Source organism: Bombyx mandarina, chromosome 04 (genome assembly GCF_030267445.1).
Source record: "Bombyx mandarina strain Sakado chromosome 04, ASM3026744v2".
Classification (NCBI taxonomy): domain Eukaryota; kingdom Metazoa; phylum Arthropoda; class Insecta; order Lepidoptera; family Bombycidae; genus Bombyx; species Bombyx mandarina.
In genome coordinates this window covers 12,243,626-12,254,053 of record NC_143211.1, presented here as the reverse complement: position 1 = coordinate 12,254,053, position 10,428 = coordinate 12,243,626, and the positions used below count along the sequence as shown (strand labels likewise).

At 36.2% G+C, this 10,428-nt stretch overlaps 1 protein-coding gene across 1 annotated transcript in view; it reads left to right on the top strand.

Annotated features, from left to right (window-relative positions):
• Positions 1–6,098: 6,098 nt before the first annotated feature.
• Positions 6,099–10,428, top strand: part of LOC114251803 (annulin) — a 29,138-nt gene continuing 24,808 nt past the window's right edge. The window contains exon 1 of the mRNA XM_028186193.2: positions 6,099–6,537. Within this exon, the coding sequence (XP_028041994.2) occupies positions 6,411–6,537 (127 nt within the window). The 5' untranslated portion in view covers positions 6,099–6,410. The remainder of the gene's footprint in view (positions 6,538–10,428) is intronic.

Below are 10,428 nucleotides of genomic sequence, written 5' to 3'. Positions count from 1 at the left end.
ATTATTTCACAACGTTGGAGAAATTGCGTAAATATTTCATGTCCTTATTTTAGGAATCGAATCATTGTAACTTGTTATAAACAGTTCTAATGTTGCGCAATCGATGTTATTTAATAATTACACGTTACGATAAACTGTAGAATAGTAGTATAATTAATATAGTTCGACAGATCGTAAGTATTGTGAGTTCATACGGGCTTTTACCGCGATACCGTTTATTTGTCTTAAGGAAATGATCCCAGTCACCGTCGAAGGGCTCGACGAAGGGTTCGGCGAGTATATTAAACCATAGAGTGACCTCAGTGACCTGAGTTTCTCTCAGTGGGTCACGTTTCTGATCCGGTGGTAGATTCTGCGAAGCACTGCTCTTGCTAGGGTCAATGTTAGCAACACCTCCGGTTTGAGCCCCGAGAGTTCACCTACACGCTAGGGCAACGCTGAAATAGCCACTCAAGGCTATCAGCATAGGTAGAAAGAAAAAAAAGGAAATGAATGCGTTTAGATTGAGTATGCGGGTTAAGGTTCAGATTTTATAAAGTTACCCGAAATTCTCTTTCTGACTCATAAAAAGACCTTAACACGATTCACCAAACGCAAATAGCGAAACAAAGCGAACTTTATTTTGAAGAAAACGTGAAACGTGCTTTGGCCAACGTTTGGCGTCAAGCTCAGTTATATCAGAAATATGCGGTGACTGTTCTCTTAGCAAATGTACTCCGTCCTTGTTATGATTCGTTTGAATCGAATGTGATGAATCCCGTATTAGGGAATTAACAATATCTTTCCAAGAACTAAATAGTTTAAGGGGTTTCCACAGTGGAGGGTTGGACAGATTGGCTGCGTGGTGCCTAGTATCATTCTATCTCCAACCGTGGATGCCGTGAGAATGAGTTTCATTGGACGAATAGGCAGCAGCTTTTTTTGCAGCAATTTGCTGGTAGCCTAAAGGGTTATCCTAGGTACGCCCGGACGGGTGAGCTCACGGGCTGAACCTGAGAGAACTTGTTAAGACTAGTCCTAGCAAGAGCAGCACTTCACAGAATATACCACCGGATCGGAATGACGACTCACTGAGTAGATCCCACAAGAAACTATGTGGGCTCAGCATCATTCTCTGAGTATTATCAGCACATTGCGAACGCAACTTACTGGTGATGGACGAGCTCACAGCCCACCTGGTGTTAATTGGTTACTGAAGCCCATAGACATCTACAACGTAAATGCGCCACCCACCTTGAGATATAAGTTCTAAGGTCTCAGTATAGTTACAACGGCTAGCCCACCCTTCAGACCAAAACGCATTACTGCTTCACGGCAGAAATAGAAGGGGTGGTGGTACCTACCCGGGCGGGCTCACAAGACACCCTAGCACCACTAATCGTAATGTCATTATAAAAATGTCAAACAATAAATTGTCTACACAAGCCCAGTGTAGCATTTTAATTTATTTGTCAGAGAAATAAGTACTTAGGGTCATTAACGCGTTGCAACCAGACGCAATAGATAAAATAATTTCAAAAAATTAGACATCATATATGCATATATTTTGATGAGAAATGTTTAAAAGCATCGAGCTAGGTGCTGTGGTGGAATCGGTTATAACGTCAACGAGTTCCATAATCCAGCACGACCCTTTCGCCAAGACTCAGCATTATAATGCTCGATCATTGCTCGATCCCCAAAAACGTGGCTAGAACGGAATATTTCTCACTTCATCATAGTTAAGTCGGGCCGTCATCTTCTTATTTTTACTGGTGGTGGGACCTCTTGTGAGTCCGCGCGGATGGGTACCACTACCCTGCCTATTTCTGCCGTGAAGCAGTAATGCGTTTCGGTTTGAAGGGTGGGGCAGCCGTTGTAACTATACTTGAGACCTTAGAACTTATATCTCAAGGTGGGTGGCGCATTTACGTTGTGGATGTCTATGGGCTTCAGTAATCACTTAACATCAGGTGGGCTGTGAGCTCGTCTACCTAAGCAATAAAATAAAATTAAAAAAACTTAACATTATGGCCGTCTACTTATTTATTATCACTATTAGAACGCATGACATGCTCTAGGCGCCGCGGCGCCGTGCTAACTTAGAGACCCTTAACCGTTCCATAAAACTTAAGAAATTTTCATTAGATTAATTAGGATGTTCCGTAAGACAGGTAGTGCAGGAAGCAAGTATTGAAAGTGATAGCTGGATATAACGTTCAAAGGATTTAAATCAAGACCGTTGGAAATAGAATTGATGATAAAAACGATGTTTTCCTTGTAGTAATATTATGGCGGAATATGGCGAGCCTGTCTAAATTGTAGGTACTCTAGTATAGTCAGTTCATGTTTTTTTTATGAAAGCTGAAACTACGTAAGAAGACTGATTGTTATTCCCGTCGAAAAAGTTTTGATTTATTCTCATATCGCAAGAAACTCCATATGTAAATTAGAATCGTGCGACCAGTTGAATTAATTCTCACTTATCTTTTTAACCGACTGAATGTTTTGGAATAATCAAAATTACGTAAATGAAAATCTGTGAAGTCTCTGACATTTTATGAATTTTGATCGAAAAAAAAAAAATGATTCACGTCATGTATTACTTACGCACATTAGAATGATTTTTAATAGGTCAGAGGAAAGGTAACGTTATTGTTAACGTTAAATAAATCATATTTATTACTAATTTAATGTGTGGTATTTGTTCGCTGTCATTGGATAATACGTTTTCGGTTTAGTATTCCTTTGGTATAAAATATATAGGTTTCAAATTTTAATTTTAGTTTTAGCCAAGGGGCAGATTCGTTTACACGTAGTTTTTTCGTGAAAACAAACAGTATAATTGTTATTTAATAATTATATAATGGCTTCGTGTTTTCGTGCGTGGTTTCGAAAAAATAGTGCATTTTCCAGTTCTAAAGGAGGTAAGATAAATATTATGTTTTATTATTATATAGTTAAAGTTTCTATTTTTCGAATCCAAAGGGAGCAAGTTATCATAATAGAGGCAGAAAACGGTATTAATGTATATGATTGTTGAATTAATTACTGAGTGTCTGAATGTCGCTTTCCGTGTTAACCAAAGAATTGGTTTATTAGCGTCTTGGCTTCGGGAACGATTTTGTCATAGCCAGTACAAGTGGCATTATGAAGATAGTTATATATCTATCTTAGAGTACAATGGTATCTTGGCAAACGAAAATAAATATCAAATAATAAAGTTAAAAGACAAACAATCATAAAAGGTTTAAATAAAATAAATAAATGGGAAAACTTAATAAATAAATGTAATTTAATTGTTCATTCATGAATCTTACTGAGTTGCATACCAAACTAGAATTATTTAAAAAAATTCAAATTATATTTTCAATCTCGATGTCCTGGCAAAAAATTATACGGGTTAAAATATTTACCTGTGTAGTATTCATTCTAAGTTTGGATGAAGAAGAGCAAGTGAGAAGACATGATTACATGCACATCAATCGATCGATAACAATGCAAAAAAATTGATCACTTTGGCCCTTTACTCTGACCCCCTTACCCCGCCCCTTACTGTTCCCGCCGCCTGGGGGGATCGAACGAAGTTTTTTTTTTCTTTTTTGTTCCTACCTATTCTGATAGCCTTGAGGACGGGGACCGGCGCTTGAGGTACCTAAAAGCACTGTTAATGGTCGGGAGGACCCGTAAAAACGTGTAATGAGAGTGCAGGAGGGGGTCTTTACACTGGCCAGGATAATAAAGACAATTTTTGTAATAATTAAACGCTAATTTATGCGATATTTAGAACATGCGTGATTTATTTTTATTGGATTAGGGAAAAATATAATTCCAATGTAAATTATTCATCGAACTCGGAGGTCAAATGACTATTGCATTGGGTTTTTCTCCTGTAGTAAATTTTAAGAATCGAGATTATAAGCGATGAGAATTTATTCTTTGTATGAATTTATTATATAATGGAAATAATAAGATAAGCTTTAATGCTCTTTAAACTTCATCATTATTACGATTCTCTCGAATGATTTGGCATGTCTCTTATTTTATTAATTTGTTTAATACGAGCCCATAGAGCCAAAAAGCTGCTTACACATATAATTTTTCTCGACCATGAAAATATTAATTTCGTTAAATATTTATTAATAAACGCACATAAAAATACGAATTGTTTGTATAATGTAAATACTAGGTATCAGCGAGCACTGATTGGCAGCACCCCTTTTGTTAAATTTTATATCTGGAATACCTTTATAATGCTGCTCTTATGCTGTTAGTCTTCGGATAAATAAATGCATCCACTACGCATATCAGTAATCTCTATCTATCTATAATATACATAAAATGGCTGTTCGTTAGTCTCGCTAAAACTCGAAAACGGCTGGACCTATTTGGTTAATTTTGGTCTTGAATAATTTGTGGAAGTCCAGAGAAGGTTTGAAAGGTAAATAAATATGAAAATGCTCGGAATTAAATAAAAATAACAATTTTGTTTTTGTTTCCATATGCTATGCTATGCTATGTTTAAATATACTAGATGATGACCGAGCTTTGTTCGTTTTTTTTTTGATAACGCCATCTTGTTGTGTCTTTAAAACGGTTAGTTGCCCGCAATTAAGAAAAATAGTATTATTATTCGCCAATAGAATCAGATGTCGGGAAGAGTTGATTATTGAAAACACGAATAAAACAACATTTTCTGAAAATAAATCGTAGCTAGATCGATTTATGGACACCGAAATCCCCCTAAATTTTATGAAAATCGTTGGAGCCGTTTCCGAGATTCAGATTATATAAGTATATATTAATATACAAGAATTGCTCGTTTAAAGGTATAAGATAAAAAGATAATAAGCACCCAGATAAACCTGTTCATTACACGAATGTTAGCCGATGTGGGAATCGAACCTACAACCCTCGGCGCAACGTTCAGAAGCGCTAATTATTGCACCACCGACTCAGTCAATGTCAGTGTAGAAAGAAGTGTAGTAGAGCATGTAATTTGCCGTACTAATGTGTAGGGAGAAAAAATATTCGAGAATGGTAAGTAAACACGTTATGACCACGCGTTTATCTTGTTATTTAGAGTGTTTGTAAAGATTAAAGATAAATCGAGAGCAGTTGTTAGGAAGGCGATCGTGTTTATCCAGGCGGCTTGCATTTAGGTCGAATTAGCAAACATCACATCACACTCCACAGTCGATTATAAGTATGATCAAAGCTTGTAAATGCATCATCATTATCTTGAGAAGAATAAGGTTCATAAGGTGAAAAAAACCGCGTAGAAGTTCGATAAACGCTTAAAATGTGGATACACGAATGGAATGTGGAATCCATGTGTAATACAAGATCTTTGACTGAAGAGCTTATAGGTAAAGCTAACCCATCGTAGTTAACGGGTGGGAGTGTACTAATTTTCACTAATCTCAAGAAATAGCGACTACCGACAATAGTGGCTCAATATTTTCTTGGATTCACGATTAAACTAAAGATATTTGACGATGCTCCAATGTTTATCGTAAGCCTCCTTTTACTCTGCGAATCGCTTCAATGATTCCGATCCGGTAGTAGATTCACCCGCGAAACAGTTGCCGTGAATTGTTAGATCTCTTTCGGTAGCGCTCAGGCAGCTACCTAACAATGATGGGATGGGATGGGATTTGCTAACAGATGTTAGCAAATCCCATCCCCTCCTGGCTGAGCCTTTGTTCGCCCACCTGTCTTGTTGAAACTGGGAAGGCTTCCGGGCTATCAGTAATTCTTCATTCTTAAAAAAAAAGAACCGCTTTAGATTCACACTCCCCACAAGACTGCGAACGCATCTTTTACTTTTCTCTGAAAAGACGTAAATTTCCGTCATCGAATTCATCAGAAATGCAAGATTTACGTATTTGACGATTCATTGTTTTACGATTACATGACAGTAAATTCCCGTGTGACGTCGGTGCTCCAGATATTGTCATTATTCCCTTAAATGTGAGTAACGTAACCATTACGGTGAATCATAAATTATGCTCGTCATAAAAGTTTTTAATTAATAATTAAATAATTTATTAGAAGTTTGTGTCACTGATAAGAGGGCTGTGAGCGGCTGAAGGTATCCTCTAGCTTACAACCGCTTACAACTCAGACGAACCGATCTCGCGTCAAGGTACGCACGCGTCCACGTCGTACCGTTCTCAAAATAACAAAACTTTCACGTAACTTCACGCAGTGTTTGTTTGTTTAAAACCATAAACCACTTATTTTCTAATACGAGCTTATCGTTTTGTTTACATTTCGGCTAGCCGTTCGAACGCTTCGAAAAACCACTTCTGATCTAATTAATATTCGCGGAGTTTAGAAATGCGTTAATTGGTTTTGAAGTGAATCGGAAACTGTTAAAATAGATTTCGTGTACACATGAATTTAGTTGTGGATTGAGTGTACTCGCCATGGGTGCTGTTAAGAGTAAATTTGCACGGTGGTATCCCGGGCAATGGTCGTGTTGTAGGGGGATCAGGGGAGACTCGTACGACCTCAAGGAGTTGCCGCGTCCGCCGCAACTGGATTCCTCGAACGGTAGGTCAAGGCTAAATTCAATGATGATGTATGATATGTATGATAATTTTGGAAGTCAGTGTGACATCATGTTCGCAAATATTTATTTTATTGTAATAAATTTTTAAAGGCTTTCCACTGATATAATGAAACATAGATATAATAATAGTGAGAATAGTAATTAGCGATATTTTTAATGATCACGATAGAGGTTTCGACATCAAAAACATATTAATTTGTGATTTGTATTTAATCAGCTGTAGAATGTTAAATTGTTTACGCTCTATTTCGAAAAATGAAATCAAACTTGTTTTTTTTTTAAATCATACTATAAAACGTCACAAAGCCGTGTAAGATTTAAGAAAAAAATTTTTTTTTTATTTATCGCCTTTCTGAAGCTAAAAATAAATTTGATGCTATTGCTCCACTCAGACGATTTTCAAATACATCATTTAATGTATGCGGAATACAAAAGGTACAGTCAAACCATTTGAGGATTTCTTTGATGATTAATTACGTATCAGAGCCTGCTGATGACATTGGTATTGCCATGGCAAATGGGAATGTTAAAACAAAACAACAAATGCAAAAAATTTATCGTTCAAAAACGTAATTCACTGGCAATGTACATATTTTGTTTGGACAGTCTGTTTTCAATCAATTTAATAATGGTGTGGAGGTTCACGTATGTTATAAAATAACATACCGCAGGTGCACAAGTTATTATAATAGAGCGGTATATTTAGATTTTACATGGTGGCTTCTTATTCAGTCGAGATCGTAAACTATTTTATTGTTAAAACACTATCAATGAAGAATTAATAGGTGACAGGTGACGTTTATTTTTAAACGTCTTCAAAAAAGTTTTATTAAATCATTCATTCTTTCTTTGAAAAAAGATTGGATTTAAACAAAGATTTAAACCATTCTTTCTTTATTTGAAAGCTAGTGTTCCTCGTGTGGTTCCATTTAGATCTGACCAGTATTAATTCATGAGAAATCCTTAATAGTGCATATTTAATTGACTACGATTGAATTGATTATATTCTCATTTTACTTCGTAGACTTTTTGTAAAATTAGCAATGTATCGTTACTAGATAACTAATACAAAATTAAAACGAAAATGCCTATGCACTTAATTCATTGCATGCGAGGCTAAGCGTAGTTTATTTTACATTTTAATGGTAAACCCATTTGCACGCTCTTCGAGGTCTCAGAAGTTACTACTGTTTGTTATCTGATTAACACTTTTAAGACTGTGTTACATTCAAACGAAGATATTTGAACACTGTTTTTAGGAATCTAAATTCAAAATAGTCTAAAGCTATCGCTACTTTTTTCCTACCTATGCTGATATGCGAGGCTATATTAGCTTTACCCTAGCGTTTAGGTGAGCTCTCGGGGCTCAAACCGGAGGTGTTGCTAACACTGACCTTAGCAAGAGCAGTGCTTCGCAGAATTTCCCACCGGATCGGAAACGCAACCCACTTAGAAGATCCGGCGAGAAACTCAGTGGGCTGTGTCTATGGGTTAATTTACTCGCCGAGCCCTTCGTCGCAAGAAACGGGTTCGGCGAGGACGGTGACCGGTGTTTGTGGTACCTAAAAGCACCGTTAATGGATCAGGAGGATCCGTAATGACGTGCTTAGGGCGCTATCGCTACGAATCGGGACGTACCTACACACACTTTTTCGTACGTCTGTTACGCAATTTCCTCCTACTTTTTGTAATTCTAACTTAATTCTAACTTTTTGTAATTCTAACTATACTTGACACCTTAGAACTTATATCTCAAGGTGGGTGGCGCATTTACGTTGTGGATGTCTATGGGCTCCAGTAACCACTTAACACCAGGTGGGCTGTGAGATCGTCCACCCATCTAAGCAATAAGCTAAAAAAAAAAATAAAAAAAAATCCGCTGATTTTGACAGTTTCATTCTATGAGATACGGTTTTTATTGGTGATGTCCATGTGTGATTACTTAGCATCAGGTGAGCTATATGCTCGTCTGCCTAAAACGGGTATAAAAACCATAAGCCTATAAAATAGCATTAGCACTTCTGTATTAGTATAATGATATGAAGTAGTACTAATGGACCAATGAGTATATAATTAACTTATTATAATATTTAGAATTACTTCCAAGTATTTGTGTTCAAGTAATTGGATATTTTGATTAAATAGAAATAACAAATAATTTTGTCGGCAATTGTTTTTCTCCACGATTGGTGATTTTGTAAATGTGTTATTAGCTTCTGCGTAACAATTTCTAATAGACTATCAGCAACGTATAATAAAGGGCACAGAAGCTGTTTGATTAAATAATTAGTCATACAGTTGAGCTGTCTTAACGACGATTGGCAGGACTACGGCAAGTCTAAACTTAATAATATTATGTTGATTGAGTGTTGATAACTCATAAATACAGTTAAATGTAATTATAGTTAATGCACAAACCTGAAATTCTATGACGTAATTTCTCAATTAGTCCTAGGGCTCCTACAAACATTCTTACCATCATAAATTATGCTATTAGGTGGGTAGCGCACGAGTTTGTAATAAATTTAATCGATATTATAATATTTGAGTTTTGTTTACCATTTACGACAAAAAACACAAAGAAACCAATAAATGAATATACAAATTGGAAATCGTAATGTTTTTTGTTTGTTTCGGAAATATCTTAATTGTGTGACATAGCTTCGTTTATGAAAAAAAAACAAATTCTCAATGGGTCGCTATTCCGATTCGGTGGTAGATTTGGCGACGCATTGCTTTTACTAGGGCTAGTGTTAGTAAATTCTCTCAGGTTGAACCCGTGAGCTCACCTACCCGTCTGGACTTAACTAGAATAGTCCCCTAGGCTACCATAGAATAGGTAGGGAAAAATAAGAAGAAAAACACGCAGAATATATTTTATGCTCTTAACTCTAAAATTAGCTAATCCCACTACGGCTTAGCATATTGCTGACCACACACAAGCGACTGGTACTGGTTTGCAGCCGGTACTAGCGGTAAAAATTTGGGCACATTAAGTTAAAGAATGTGGTCTACACTACATATGGAATATATTTACTATAGTAGAAGGTATATATTCTAGTAGAAATATACACGGGCCATAGAAAACAAAATTACCTTCCTAAGTTAAATTACTGCGACGCCAACAAATGCATTAGAAACATCGGTTCGTAGCACATAAATATTTGTAATCTGTTAAAGAGCTACACCTATTTAAATATTTATTTTCCTGACATAATTTCGTGTGAACTTTATGGCATACATGTCATATTGACTCGGAGGTTTTCCGCTCTTCAAGGCAAACCGGTTCGGTGTGTCCGCACCATTTGCTGAGATGCTAACAAAACATCATTGATGAATGCAGTTGAGACGGATAATAGCTCTTTGTGTACGTACACTGTAATACAATAGTAGCTGTGTTGCTTAATACGTATTGTTACTTAAATAGATCCGTGGCAGTCAATTAGATGAGCCAAGGTGCATCAGAAAAAACTATGTCTATTATTGGAACAGCCGTGTCGGATGAACTGTTTTTAATATTAGCATAAAGTTATCGAACAAAATGGTACCTACATACTTTAGTTAAATGAAAATAAACTATATTAAAAAATGTAAATTTTCTTAAAAAATACGTAGAACTTTTTCCCCAACCTTATAATACTTTAGTATTCAAAGGAACTCGGTCTACTCGCTTGGCTGAAAGAATTTGGTTTTTAAATCTACCATTATCGAAATTATTTATGAAACAGTGTCTACCAACAGCGTTAGCGTTGAAATAATAGTTTGTGCTTAATATTCAAGCGCTGTTTTTATATCGTATTTCATAAAGTTTGTCAATACATTTCATTAAAAAGTTATGGCAAGAGATTGCTTAAAACAGAATTTCCTGTTTC